The sequence below is a fragment of the Brassica napus genome, chromosome A3, assembly GCF_020379485.1.
Source record: "Brassica napus cultivar Da-Ae chromosome A3, Da-Ae, whole genome shotgun sequence".
Lineage (NCBI taxonomy): Eukaryota > Viridiplantae > Streptophyta > Magnoliopsida > Brassicales > Brassicaceae > Brassica > Brassica napus.
This window is the reverse complement of record NC_063436.1, coordinates 15,894,907-15,909,077: the sequence shown is the minus strand read 5'-3', so window position 1 is coordinate 15,909,077 and position 14,171 is coordinate 15,894,907. Positions and strand designations below refer to the sequence as shown.

The 14,171-nt window shown below is 37.8% G+C and overlaps 5 protein-coding genes across 8 annotated transcripts; 3 read left to right on the top strand and 2 right to left on the bottom strand.

The window, feature by feature from the left end:
* Nucleotides 1–1,486: 1,486 nt before the first annotated feature.
* LOC106439083 (agamous-like MADS-box protein AGL29) lies at nucleotides 1,487–2,633 on the top strand. The gene has a single exon (XM_013880439.3). It carries the CDS (start codon nucleotides 1,938–1,940, stop codon nucleotides 2,475–2,477), a length of 540 nt encoding a protein of 179 aa, XP_013735893.1. The 5' UTR covers nucleotides 1,487–1,937; the 3' UTR covers nucleotides 2,478–2,633.
* A 33-nt stretch (nucleotides 2,634–2,666) lies between these two features.
* On the bottom strand, nucleotides 2,667–4,735 carry LOC106439081 (peptidyl-prolyl cis-trans isomerase CYP21-4). Of its 3 annotated transcripts, none has more exons than XM_013880436.3 (8): nucleotides 4,568–4,735; nucleotides 4,061–4,237; nucleotides 3,914–3,953; nucleotides 3,781–3,831; nucleotides 3,581–3,666; nucleotides 3,223–3,360; nucleotides 2,986–3,142; nucleotides 2,667–2,897 (listed from the first exon to the last, which is right to left on the bottom strand). In XM_013880436.3, the coding sequence occupies exons 2-8, from the start codon at nucleotides 4,210–4,212 to the stop codon at nucleotides 2,811–2,813; spliced, it is 711 nt and encodes a 236-aa protein (XP_013735890.1). In that variant the 5' UTR covers nucleotides 4,213–4,237; nucleotides 4,568–4,735; the 3' UTR covers nucleotides 2,667–2,810. The 3 variants fall into 3 exon arrangements, with proteins under 3 accessions (XP_013735890.1, XP_013735892.1, XP_013735889.1); XM_013880438.3 differs by having other exon boundaries at nucleotides 4,061–4,228; XM_013880435.3 differs by having other exon boundaries at nucleotides 4,061–4,242; nucleotides 4,568–4,723.
* Nucleotides 4,736–4,854: 119 nt separating this feature from the next.
* Nucleotides 4,855–8,760, bottom strand: LOC106439084 (FIP1[III]-like protein). Of its 2 annotated transcripts, none has more exons than XM_048776307.1 (6): nucleotides 8,311–8,760; nucleotides 8,104–8,219; nucleotides 7,899–8,016; nucleotides 7,715–7,813; nucleotides 5,594–7,633; nucleotides 4,855–5,448 (listed from the first exon to the last, which is right to left on the bottom strand). In XM_048776307.1, the coding sequence occupies exons 1-6, from the start codon at nucleotides 8,680–8,682 to the stop codon at nucleotides 5,089–5,091; spliced, it is 3,105 nt and encodes a 1,034-aa protein (XP_048632264.1). In that variant the 5' UTR covers nucleotides 8,683–8,760; the 3' UTR covers nucleotides 4,855–5,088. The 2 variants fall into 2 exon arrangements, with proteins under 2 accessions (XP_048632264.1, XP_013735894.2); XM_013880440.3 differs by having other exon boundaries at nucleotides 7,715–7,816; nucleotides 7,902–8,016.
* Nucleotides 8,761–8,968: 208 nt separating this feature from the next.
* On the top strand, nucleotides 8,969–12,348 carry LOC106443919. The gene is given in 5 exon segments (XM_048776310.1): nucleotides 8,969–10,277; nucleotides 10,618–11,585; nucleotides 11,709–11,749; nucleotides 11,840–11,908; nucleotides 12,033–12,348. Coding segments are annotated over 5 exon segments (1,569 nt in total). The 5' UTR covers nucleotides 8,969–9,933; the 3' UTR covers nucleotides 12,180–12,348.
* Nucleotides 12,349–12,647: 299 nt separating this feature from the next.
* On the top strand, nucleotides 12,648–14,129 carry LOC125607168. The gene has a single exon (XM_048777002.1). It carries the CDS (start codon nucleotides 12,648–12,650, stop codon nucleotides 14,127–14,129), a length of 1,482 nt encoding a protein of 493 aa, XP_048632959.1.
* The last annotated feature ends 42 nt before the right edge of the window (nucleotides 14,130–14,171 follow it).

Sequence of the window (14,171 nt, the reverse complement as noted above, 5' to 3'; positions counted from 1 at the left end):
TAGTGAAACGTAGAACCGGATTGAGATTGATATGTTGTTTGGTTTGTGGGATAAACTGCCCTTCTAACGGTTTAAAGTTTAAACCCCATGAAACCTACCTCTCCTTTTTCGTATAAATTTTTTCTTATTCAATATACAACGAAAACTCTATAAATTAATAATGTTGGGACTTTAATATTTTATTACTTTATATAGTTATTAATTTACAGAAAGTTTCTTTTTAGATTTTTCTATTTAAAAAATATATTTCCTAAAATAAGAAAAATATTTGATTTTAGTGTATATACATTAATTAATATTTTGAAATTCAACACCTATATTAGTTTTATTATATTATTTGGTGTATATGAAATATTTTTCATAGAATTTAAATGTGATTTTAGATACAATTTTGCTAGATCTCATCAAAATAAATTTAATCTTAAAAAAATATAAAGATAATTCTATTGTGAATAAAAAAAAATATAATGGTTGGTTTGCACTCTTATAAAATGTATAATTTATAATTTTAATGAGACCATATATTTACATAGGATTTTCTGAAAATTTATTGTTTTATTATTTTATAAACTTTTATCATATTTTAAACCATACCAACTCGAGACCGGAGAAATTTATTAATTTATGGTGTTTATTAATTTATCGAGTATTAATTTGTAGAGTTTATACTGTACAATAATAAAGAAATTGATAATATACATTGCATCAAGAACAAAAAAAATCTTGAAAAACACATCTAAACCATTAACAAATATGATGTGACAATATGATTTCAGAAGTAATCAATGATGAAATCTACACAGAAATTATATTGGATTTTGACAATATATTGATTACAAAATAATCTTGCTCTGTGTATTTTATTAACCGAAGTACTTTTCCGCATCCTAAAGATGTTGCAATCGCGTTCGTTATCTACAGAATAAAAGATGTCCAGATAAAGATAAAAATTTTGGGATAAATTTGTCGAACAACCTATAATAATCATTACATCGAAGATCGGATCAAAAAGAATATAGTTCCAATAATAAAAACCGGAAGAAAACAAAATATCTTTAGAAATTTTGAAAAAACAATCAAAATAAAACAAAAAAAGACACTTTTAGAAAAGAAGTCTCGGCGCCAACACTTGGAAAAACATCGACGCAGACAAAAAAATCTTCATTTTTTCCATGATGACGGGGCAAACTTATTCGTTCTTGAAAGGTCCAAAAATCTGCCGAGAAATTACCTCATTTTAATTTGTGTAAATGAAATAAATAAAAATAGAAATTATAAATTAAATATTTAAAGATTTTATGACTAGAAATATTTTTTATATACCCTATCCGCTGATTCGGTCAGCGTCGTGATTAGAAAGTTCCAACTATATAATTGGAACTAGACAAATATAGAAGTTTTAAACTAAAAATATCTCCAGTTGTATTTTTACAAAATGAATAAGTGATGAATGATACAAATAGATTATATTATACCTAAATTTGCTTTTCCAGAATATATTTAGTACTGAAAAAGGAATCATATACAGAAGTTTTGGTTTTTTGCTGAGACCATCTTTATTGTTTTTGGTTGTAAGGAAATTAGTTTGGTAATAATGTATTTTTTTTGTCAGCATAGTAACTTTCTCTTTAGTAGTCCAAACTACAATTTAATAATAAGGTCCACTAGTAAAAAAAAATACTAACAATAGTCAAATATCCAAGGATATTGATTGAAGACATAGAAACAATTCAATGCTCTAATAAGGCAGTTAAAGATTTTACCAATGACCATTCTAAGTATGTATCTATGCAAAATTGACTTTCTTAAACTACTCTTGAATATGATGATGAGGCTCAATGAAAACCCTTCACACATTCACTACTATAAATACATAAAGAAATGACTGCAAAACAAATCAAATCAATAACTTAAAAACATAAACAAAAGAAAAAAAAATGGGTAGGAGAAAGATTAAGATGGAGAAAGTGCAAGACACAAACACAAAGCAAGTCACGTTTTCAAAACGTAGACTTGGTTTGTTCAAGAAAGCTGGTGAGCTTGCGACTCTGTGCAACGCCGAGGTTGGTATCATGGTCTTCTCTCCCGGAAACAAACCTTACCCCTATGGGAGTCCGAGCTTTGAACTGGTTGCAGAGCGTTACAACAACGAGTCAGAAGACTCGGATAGCTGTGAGACATCAGGCAACGGTAGAGGCAACCGGGCTAGGCAAGAGAAGAGGATATGCAAACGTCTCAACTCGATCATGGAGCAAGTTGAAGCTGAGAAGAAGCGAGGGGAAGATTTTGAGCATCAGCTTGAAACTGCTGGTGGAGAAGAGAGGTTCGACAAGCCCATTGAAGAGCTTTCCCTTGAGGAGCTTGAGGAGTATGAAGGTAAGATGATGGACATGCTTGATAATATTCAAGGTAACATTAGTGGTATGGAAGTTTCGTCTACTCTTGTGATCATGTCTAAGGATACTCAAAATAAGTAGACAGAGATATCGTTGTGTTGCTGATCTTTTAAAGTCTTTGTTTCCTTTTACTTTTATGTTAAGACATGTAATAAATTGGTTATGATCTATTATTGGTTGTAACTTTTGGTTTCTTGAAGACAATCTTATTATGAAAGACTATATTTATGAACACAACTGTCTAAAAAGCCTTTCAGCGAAAGAAGTATATGAACTTAAAACAAAGATTATATTTCCTCGAAAAGATCAAATAAAATTACAAAACAGAAGGAAATAATCAGTAAAAAAACAAAACCTCAGAAGAGGATTTAGACAAACAGTGAGCATGAAGATGGACCTCATTTACAGAGCATTTCATAGTTCTCGTTTCAGTATAACGCTAATGATCCCTATTTGCGATTTTGGCTGGTAATGCTCATCTGTATCCACTTCCTCAATCTCCTGTAACCGTTAAAACACATTAAACAATAAGACAAAACCATAAAAGTTCAGAAGATGAGAGTGTGTGTGTTTTGTTGGATGATCAAACCTGTACTACATCCTCTCCCTTAAGAACTCTTCCAAAGACTATAAGTTGATCATTCAGATCCGGGATTGGTGCCGTTGTGATGAGAAGCTCGAAGTCCTTGTTGTTGTTGTTCCCTTTGGTTTTTGGTGTCCCCAACATGAATGCCTCATGTTTTGGGCTGAATAACAGCACAACGGTTTTAGTTTGAATCTTAAACCAAAGAGAGATGATGAAGAGTTTACTTTTAAAGCAAATTACCTAGTGTTAAGGCGACCACGGAGCTTTCCTTTAGATGTCCACTCTTCAACAGGTATGGAGCTCTGAGAGTGACCAGCTTGTACCAAGTAGTTTTTTATAACTCGATGAAATGGCATTCCCTTGAAGTGATCTTTTTGACTGCAACAAATACTCAAATGTATTACTTCTAACACAGAGTAAAGAATGATAAGGACTTGAGGTTCAAAGTCATTCAACGAAGAAACTGAAGCTACTCGAAACCTATCAAGGTAGATGTAAGAGTCCTACTTAATAACGAGTCATGAGCTAGCTTAATCAAATACATATAATATTCTTTTCTTCCTAGCTTGAGCGAGAAGAGACAGATTCAGATACTAACCATAGATCTAGAAACCGGTCCACAGCTTCAGGGGAAGCATCTTTAAAGAGTTCCACAGTTATGAGACCTTTTGATGTGCTTATATCCTACATGAGATAGAAGCAAGACATCAATGAAAATGCATACAAGAAACTTAAACAAAGAGACAGTTATTAAACAAGAGAGATAAGAAAGTAGACATGGAGATAAGATTAACATACGGCATAACCAGGAAGATCGTAACTCTTTTGTTCTGAAGCAGCATTTGTGTCCTGAACACACAAACACAAAGTCAGATCATTGCAATCCAAACAAAAAAGCACAAGCATTGAAAAAAACTTCTCAAGACAGTACCTCAAATCTTTGACTCTGGGTTTCAATAGCGTTTCTTGACCTGCGAGATCATATTAAACCTTTATAGATAGCAAGTTTCTAGCTATAAGCAAAATGAAGTAGAAAATAGAATCTTTATGACAACATAAGTGTATCAAAGAAACAAACCTCTGGGACCAATGGCGATAAGTAGTGACCAAGGAAAGTACGACTACAGCAACTACAAGATTACACACGACAATCGTGGAGATACTTATACGACTTGGACCTTTCTTCTTCTTGCTTTGATTAAGAAGAGCCTGAGGCTTTATCCTCGCCATTGCCAACAGCAAACAACTGATACAACTTTTCTATTCAAAACCCACAAAATAAAATTTAAATTTTAAATTCAAAGCCTTTCAAATGCAAGTTCGATTTTAAGTTGGAAAAATCAAAACTGCATAAGATTGAATAGTCCACAACAGCTCAAAAAACATAACACATCATTAATGATCCCTATCTCGTCAATAGCTTCACTAGTAACTTCTGATATAGCAGATCCACTACTTCTCAATTAAATCAAAATCATATTAAAACAATACGGATCCTTCTAGAGAAACATTCGAAGACTCTTAAAGTGAATTCATATAAATTCCAAAATTTCGAAATTGCAGATTTAAGAGAGAAAAAACGCACCTTGAAAGCTAGAAAGAAGAAAGAGCCTCTTTTAGGACAGGAACCGTGATGAGATTGGTCGTTTTTTATCGTCGATGGAAACTTGGTTTGAATTCTCCTCTCTGTAGAAGAGATTCTTCAGATCAACCGCGTGTTAATCGGACGGCTGAGATTCCACCTCACCAAAACTCGACGAATATTATTTGCAGAGACGCTTCCAATTTTATTATTTACTTCTAACCAAAAAACTTGGTCAATAACTGGTCTGGTAAACCGGTTATCAAGCGAGCCGGTTATCAAAATTGATATTTAGAAAATACTTACTATTACAAATATCTAATTCACAATATCACCGGTTCAATCTTTGCTACATCATTTTGATTTATTTGGTTTCACATACTAAACAATTTTTATGGTCAAACTATGCCGTAGAACAAAACAAAACAAATGCTAAATAACCTTGAAAAATCCAAGTCCAACCACTGATACACCGTAATTGTATTTAACTTCGAATAGCCAAAACCAATTTGATATTTTGCTTGCTAGCTTGCACACCATCGCCTCTTCCTAACCGGTCTCACTTGATTGGTAACATCGGTTTTGGCTTCCTGCTCGGTTTGAAAATGAAATTTGGCTGCTACCAATTCGGGTTCCTTGAACCTCTCTCTTCGTCTCTCCATCTTCTTAATGCTCTCTTGTATACGTTCCTCGTCTATTCCAGTCCCTGTCACCTTCCTCTCTTCTTCTTGAATGATCTCACCTTCCTCTTTCTCAATCAAACCTTTAATCTTCACAACAGCTTTCTCGTTTCCTTTGCCCATTACTTTTCTTGGTTTCTGACGGCCTTGCTGTTCTGTTGTATCTCTGCCGTTGGAGAATCTTATTCTTGATTGGTTAGCGAGCTGAAACACACAAAAAAGATCACATGAGAAAGGTCATGTTATTCATTCCACACAAACTGATATTTAATCTTACAAATTAAAACATTAGAGCATGACTTATATTTGATAAAAATATGTATTGACTGCGGTTTCATTATTCTTTTACCTTCCCTTGTCTACCAGTTGAGTCAATCGGATCCTGACACTTGATGAAAGCATTCCCATCTCTTCTCAGCTTTTTGGATCTTTGATGTCTTTCAACAGTTTCATGAACATGGCTCATAAAATATCCAGGTCTTTGTTTGATGGAGATTCGATCATGTGCTGACACTCCTATGTTGGTGACTAACATCTCATCAGTATATGAAGGATGCTCAGAATGAGCAATTTCTCTCACTGAATCTCCCAACTGATACCTCCTTTTATCACGACGAACCCAATTATCATCATCATCATCATACCTTAGTCTGTCTTGTATGCTCACATTATCGCCACGAACAAGATTCCGTGTCCAACCATCTCTTGGTGCATCCTTATACAACAGATTATTCTGCCTGTCATTTGCTTCCCTTTTTGTGAAGTCTCTGGTCTCATCTCTCCAAGAATCACCTCTCGAACCTTTTGTCTGCCAAGAATCTCTGAATGGTAAAGACGGCGTAGGCCAAGCACCTTGGACTCTGTACTTATTGTGACCATCGTTATCTGAGACAAACCTATCATGATGCCAACCAAGTGTTGTGTAATGGTGTCTTCTATCTATTTCAGAGAAATCCTCTTCATATCTTTCAAATTCTCTCCTTCCCACTTCAGCAAAAGAATGCATCTCCCTGTAAGCAAGCTCAAATGGAATTCCACTTTCTGTCCTCTGAACTTCATCTTCATATCTGCCACGAGGGAAATCATAATCGTAGTCACACCTTCTTCCATAATAAGGTTCATCCTCGCGACTCTGATTGGGGTTATGTCTTCCATTTATAGAACAGTACTCAAACTGGTACCTACATTCCATATCAGATATTGGAATACGGTCCTGATAATAAGGCCTTCTTTCTTTGTTGCGTTCATAGGCTAGGCCAGGGCTTCTTTCACGGCTATATTTTCTTTCACAGTGTTGCCTACCGTATCTATCCTCTTTGTTGCTTTCATAGGCTCGGGCAGGACTTCTTTCACGGCCATATCTTCTTTCACAATGTTGCCTACCATATCTATCCTCCTCTTTGTTTAAACTCACTCGAGAATTTCTCTGGCTAGGATTGAAGGATGAACGTGAGGTGTACTCTTTAAGACCCGCTTCATACTTGTAACCATTTGAAGGATCAAAGCCTCGGCCATGAGATGGTTCTTTGTTGTTGCGCCAACCTATCCTTTGCCCTCTATCTCGATCAAGATCCACAGGTGAATATGAACGACCAAGACGTTTTTCTCTATCTGAGTGCGGAAGGCCTCTACCTTCAGTACCAACCTTTCCCAAAGTAAAATATGGTCTGTTCTGCCAGTTTCTGCTCGAATCACGATATGATCTTCCACGTCCATAACACACTTTCTTGCCAAGATCTCGATCTGGTATACGCGATGCATCTGCATGCTTTGTTCTCCTATCTGCCTCATAGTCAACTCTCCCATAATGCCTTTTGCTTGAGTCTTCGTGAGATCTTCTGTGTCTAGAATGCCCTGTATCACTCCTTTCCACGCATTTAGTACTGTTTGCTTCATGTTCCGCAAATCTAGTTCGTCGTGGTGGGGTACTGGCTTCACGTTGGTCATCAATAGCACCGTCTTTTGATGATTCTGTTCCAGGATCTTCGGATTCCTCAGTTTTACCAACAGAATATGAAGAGGTAGGGCTAAAACGAAAGCGATCTCTATGAGATGATTCGCTTTCCACTGAGGATGAATCCGCCTTATCTGAACTCCAACAAGTCTCTTCTTTCTCCTCCTCAATAACTTCCTTATCGCAAGGTGTTACTTCCCTGCGGCGGCAATTCTCTTTTGGAGTAGATTGCTCTCCTCTGAAACTTCCAGTATATTCGTCTTCACACCCAACAGAAACCTCTTCTTTCATCGAATCACCAGACGAATGCAAATCTTCTCCGATATCTGAATGAAACTCCTCGCTTCTAGATTCTCCATTTGATGGTTTGCTGAGAGACCCTGCTTCCACAGGTGTCATGCTTGATAGCTCCTCAACATCAGCAGTCACCGGGATCTGGTTTCACACATTCCATCATCAATGAACTATACAGGCAACAAAAAAACTTAACAAAACAAGAATCACTCAATCTCTGACCTGTATCACCACATCAGGGTCTAATTCACGTGGATAACGCAAATCCATAGATGGTGTGCGTCCAAGAGTCCCACCTTCAACCTCAATTGCTCTTCCTTTCAACTAAAACAGAAATAAACTCATCAAAATCAAACAAAATACGCCCTTTCCACAAATAATAACATCAAGAATTCGAAACATGTCTTACACCAGGGTTACAATAATCCTTCCAGCTTTGCTCATTAAACCCAAAATTAAAGTAGTCATTAACATCCACACCAGGATTCCTCCACGGCTTCTTCTCAAACCCATGGAAATTTGCCCTGAGAACAAAAGATAAAGCATTGTTCACCAATCACTTCCAACAAAAGCTAGAATCAAAAGTGGCAGCCTTGACCATTGACACTAACCTTGACCAAGTATGTGAGAAATTATTATACCCACACTGAGGCATTCCTAGAGACGGATTCATATCTTCCATCGTCATGCGTCCATTAACCACCATCCCACTGTTTGGCATTGTGCACTGGACAAGAACGCATCAAACACACACAAAGATTCAATTAGATAAAACCCTGATCACCACCAAATCAAAACCCTAAAACATAAACACTCACCCAGCTTCCAACACTCCGTCTCTGATTGCTGGCGTTCGATCCACAAGCAACCGAATCGTCTTCTTTCAGCACTATATTCAAATCGTCATCATCGTCACTGTCACTGTACTCCGACTCCTCCTTCGCCTCGGTTCGATTCGCAGCACAAGCGTTGTTGTCGACGCACGGACTCGAATCCTTATCCACATCATCGAGTTTCTTCGCTTCGAGTCGCGATTCGGGTTCTTCTGTCACTTCAAAACCCTTGTTCTCGCCGGGAAGAATCGGAGTGTGCTCCGATTCTTCGCATACGTCATCGCCGGCGAGGAAAGCAGTCGCGTGAGCTTTGTCGTCAACGTACAGCTCGCCAAAATCGTCATCAGTGGAATCCATTCGCAGGGGTAGAGAGAAGTCTCAGTGAAGAATCGATTTCATCATTCAAGCGAAAGAGCAGTTAGTTGCATTAAACCCCAATAGATGAAACCCACCTTAAACCCTATCTCGGCCCATTTATACTAATCTTCTAACTTGTAAATTAGTAACAAAAATATTGTAAACTAACTATTTTTATCTTAAATAGTAGGAAGTAATGAGTATAATCTCTATCTTTTATCCAAAATTTTAGTCATTTTTACTCCTAAAACTTAAAATTATATTAATTTTTTTTTAAAAGATTTGTTTATAAATTTTAGAGTTTTTTTTTTAATTTGGTTTGAAACCAATCAACATTTTTGATTAAAATGAGCTTGGTATTAAAACGGGTATAATTTTAAAACTAAATTTATTGATCAAAATAACTATTTTGGGTATTAAAATGGCTAGAAAAAAATGAGTATTAAAAGCTTAAAAATTTAGTTGGATTATTTTTGTGGAATTTTTCCTTTTTAGTTTACATCTTCTTTTTGTTGTTGTTACAGTTACTATCCACTACAATTAGGGACAATTTTTCAATTAACCTATATCCATAATTCCAAGAACCACTCTTCCTTTCTTTATAGATTTTACAATTTTTGAAGATTTTTTTTTTTTTCAAGATTTTTAAAATTTACAAGAATCAGTGATACTTTGATCATGTTCTTGGAATCTCAATATAATCTGATTTAAGATCTTTTGAATGGATGACTCGTTTTCCTCTCATGGTAAGTTTTTGAATTTGTAGTATTGAAGTATTCTAAGGAGACCAAAGGCTTTTATTTGGTGTCATGAAAAAACTAAACGGAAATTCTGCTACCCGAACAAGTTTGCATTTATTAATGAAGAACATGATATCATCAAGAGAAGAATGATGATTTTTATAATTTTAAAAATGTGGGAGTTAGTTGCTGATATTTTGGGCTACATGCATTGGCCATATTTGAGATATCGAGAGTTCAAATTCCATTGGGTACATGTGAAAAACAGATAATAGCATGACGATAGAGAGATAATAGCATGACAGTAGACTAGTAAGCTGCAAGTTAATGTTCATGCATGCATGGTGGTTAGATCAGCATCACTAACTTACGTGTAGTGATTGTAATTTTTGTTTTTGTCTGTCTAACCAACTAAATTGTTGACTAGTATTTATTGTCTGAGAGCCAATAAAAATCCAACCAGAGATGTGTTCTGTCTCTCTCCCCCCTTAAGGTCGGCTTCAACTTCGCAATGGAGACTCCACCAACGAAGGAGCTGCTAATGAAGATGCTAGAGCTCGAGGAGAGTCACGAACGCCTAAAGCAGGAGATGTGTAGGCTCAAGGCCGTATCCACAGAGCTTGGTCATTCAGAGAAGAGAAACATCGGCGAGGGAGCTCTAGTATTGAGGAAAAGCTGCGCCGAGTCGTTGCGGAAGGAGAGGCGTATCCAGGATACGATCAGTCTAAGAGATGGAATAGGAGGAGAAACAAAGCCATCGGCAGGGAAGTTCACCCATCAACAGTATTTGAACATTGTGCAGTCGATGGGCCAATCAGTTCATGCCTTCGATCTCAAAATGAGAATTATCTTTTGGTGAGTGTTAAATGTCTTTTTTTTTTTTGCTAAAAGGTGAGTATTAAATGTCTCTTATAGGAAACAATATATAACTGATCCGGCAATATTCCGTTCTTGAAATAGCTTTTAGGTGTGAGTTAATCTCATTACTAATAATGAGTAGTAGTTTGATCTAGTGAAAAGAGGTTTATGACTTCCCATATTGTTTATTCAAGTTTCATAATATATGTGATGTGGCGATCTTCCAAGTTTGATTTTGGATGTGAGTTAAGTCAATTACTATTACTAGAATAGAAGCTTGATCTTGTCAAATGGGGCTTATGGCTTCCTATATTGTTTATTCATGACATGGTTCCAGGAATGCCATGGCGGAAAAGCAATTTGGATACACTGCTGAAGAAGCAGTTGGGCAGAACCCAATTAATGTTATGGTAGACGATCAGGATGCTGCCTTTGCAATGAACATTGCTCAACGTTGTTTCAATGGAGAGAGCTGGACCGGTGAGTTTCCTGTCAGGAGCAAATCAGGGCATAGATTTTCAGCTGTCACTACATGTTCCCCATTTTACGATGATGCTGGTTCTCTTGTTGGCATAATTTCTCTCACAAGTAAGTCAGCACCGTATTTGCACCCAACAATCTCTTTGGCAAAGTTAAAGGCAAAACAAGGTGAAAAGAGCTCTAGCCCTGTAAGTAGTTTCGTATCAAAACGTGGTTTGGACTCCAAAGGAGCTGTTTTATCGAAACTTGGGCTTGACTCTCATCAGCCTATACAAGTTGCTATAGCATCAAAGATAACAGATTTGGTTAGTACCATTTTCTTAGCTTGTATGGATTATATATGTCACCTTTTATTTTGATGATGTATATTTTGATTAGTGTTAAACTCACAGGCATGCAAGGTGAGCAACAAGGTCATGTCGAAAATGCGAGCAGGTGACAGTAGTGGTGCCACACTCTCTGAGGGAGTTTTTGGTCCTGCTCTCTCTGACCAAAGGGACGATGCATCGTCAAGTGGTGCCAGCATAAAAAGAGGGGGTTTTATATATTCTCCTTTTGGGGTGTTCAGATGTGATGAGGAACATAAATCTCACCAGATTAATCCCTGTTCTGGTGTTAACTTTGAAAGTGGTTCCTCTGATAGTAAGACTAGCAGTAATAAGGGAATCAGTTTGTGTTCTTCACCAAATTCAAACAACAGAAGCAGTTCCAGTAGCTGCAAAAGTATAAGCAACAGTGATATGAACAAGGTTGATACAAATAGTGATTGCTTGGAATATGAAATTTTATGGGATGATTTGACAGTTGGAGAAGAAATAGGACAAGGTAAGTTATTCTCTTAAACATAGTAACTTATTTGAATGCAAATATATCCTTTATAACATCATACATTTTTACTAACTATTCTGTCTCTGTTCTGCTAACATGCACTAGTAATTTTCTTTACAGGTTCATGTGGAACTGTTTGTCGTGGTCTCTGGTTTGGATCTGTAAGTATTTTTTTTGATATTGTAGAAAATGCATATGTTGATTCATTCACAAGTTATCTGATCTTGTAAGAATTGTTAATATCACTGCAGGTTGTAGCTGTGAAAGTGTTCTCAAAAGTAGAATATTCAGAAGAGGCCATACAATCTTTTAGACAAGAGGTTTTGTTTTAAAATCCTTGTCCATAATGATTTGCTCTGACTATAGTTTTAACAAATTTAAGTGGGTTTTAGTAGAACCAACATTTAAGAGTTCTAAGTTACTAATATTAGTCATGTTTTGAAGGTAGCGTTGATGAAAAGACTTAGACATCCTAATGTTTTGCTGTTTATGGGAGCTGTGACTTCACCTCAGCGTCTCTGTATGGTGTCAGAGCTCCTTCCACGGTCCAGTCTCATCTCTTTAGTCTCAAGCCTTAGCTCTAATTCATGACCATACTTATTTGGATTACTATTTGCAGTGGAAGCCTCTTCCAGCTACTACAGAGGAAGACATCAAAACTTGATTGGAGGCGGCGTATCCTTATGGCCTTGGACATTGTGAGTAATAGTTACACGGTCATTAGACATCTGATTTACACGGTCATTGGCCATTGACAAATACACCTAAAAACGGGCCAGATATCAGAGAGATGAGCGAGAAAGTGCTCTCAAGTAACCCCTTGTGGGCTTTAGTCTAGTTTCATCGGGGAGGGTTTTCGGTTGACTTTATCGATCAAGCAAGTGGGTTCTCACACGTTTTCTAAAATAAAAGTTCAGTACTTCTTATTTTATTAGTATATTTTGCTTCTCAGTCTTAACTCCTCGAGTGTTTCTCACCTGCTTCCCAAGAACATTCAAAGCTAGTTGGTGAGCATTCAATTTGAATCTGAGATCTAGAAAGGTTTAAACCGAAATCAAAATGTCGGTTGCAATGGATAGAGCATTGATGGCTCTGTCGCTCGAAGATGAGCAAGAAGAAGAGGCCCCTTTCACCATGCCGGAACTTCCAGGTTTCAGCTCGGCGGAAGAGAACTCTCTGAGCATCATGGGTAGACTTCTCAACCCAGAATGTCAAAAAATGTCAGGATTAATTCTCACTATGCCTAGGAAATGGCAAAAAGAGGGGAGAGTAAGAGGTGTAGCGCTCTCTCAAGAAAAATTCCAGTTCATCTTTCAACATGAACATGACCTCCAAGATGTTCTGGAGAAAGGTATCCAAACCTTCAATGAATGGGCTCTGGTGATAGAAAGATGGGTTGAGAACCCTCCTGAAGACTACCTCCAGTACATTCCTCTCTGGGTTAGGATAAGCAAGATTCCGGTGAACTACTACACGACTCCGGCCCTCATGACGCTCGGGGAAATGATAGGAGAGGTCAAAGTTCTTGCCTTCGATCCTTCGAAACCCATAACTCAAGACTTCATTCGGGTTCAGGTGAGATTCAATGTGGCTAAACCCCTAAAAATGGCGAGAGTCTTGGATATGGGAGGGGGAGCAACTCACACAATCCACTTTGATTATGAAAAACTCCAGAAACGCTGCTTCCATTGCAAGCGACTCAACCATGAGCAACAAGTCTGCCCTTTCCTGATCAAGAAGCGCCAAGACGCAGCCAAGACAAGAAGAGCAAACAGACTAGAGGTCATAAACTCAGTTTCCAAAATCCTAACCCATGGTGACCCTCTTTTCGGAGTTCTAGAAGAAGAACAAGTTGGAACGGACCCTCTCACAGGCAGACCCAAAATTGCAAAAGAAGTTCTTGAGGAGATGCGAAGATTCCTGAGCACAGAGACTGGTGAAGACCTTTCTATCAAGATCGACAAAGTCAAGAGAACTGTGAAGGAGGCAGAAAGTAACCCGGTTTCTCAGAAAACCATCCTGAGGCTTGAAGCGCCACCGATAATAACACAAGAACTCAACAAAGGCAAAGGTCCAGTGTTCGACTATGGAAACGTGGAACTTGACCGTACCAAATGGGATCTGAATGTCAATCCAAACAAGTTGATGGCTGCCTCAATGAGGGCTCACTCCTTCTCAGCGCCATCAAAGAAAATTCCACCCACTGGTACCTTAGTTCCTTCATATGACTCAGAAGAAAGCTTCTATGCCTCTCATTTGGACTGTCCAACGGTGTTTCGGGCTGGTTCTTCGGAACCTTACCCTACCGGGACAGGAAGAAAGCAGGCTAAAGGGCGAAGGAGGCCTCCAAGAGCTCAAAGACAGACTAACCAGCTAGCCCTGACTCCTGCCAAGGAACTTGCTGGCAACCTGCGCAGAGAAGGAAAGGAGGAGATAGGCTCAAGGAAAAGGAAGAAGACAGATCAAGGAGCAGAGGCATGCTCGCTGAACAAGCAACAATGCCTGCTGGTGATCCCAAATGAGGGATCGCCCAGTCCTTAATGAGCATTGTGAGCTGGAATTGTCAAGGCTTGGGGCGGCCTC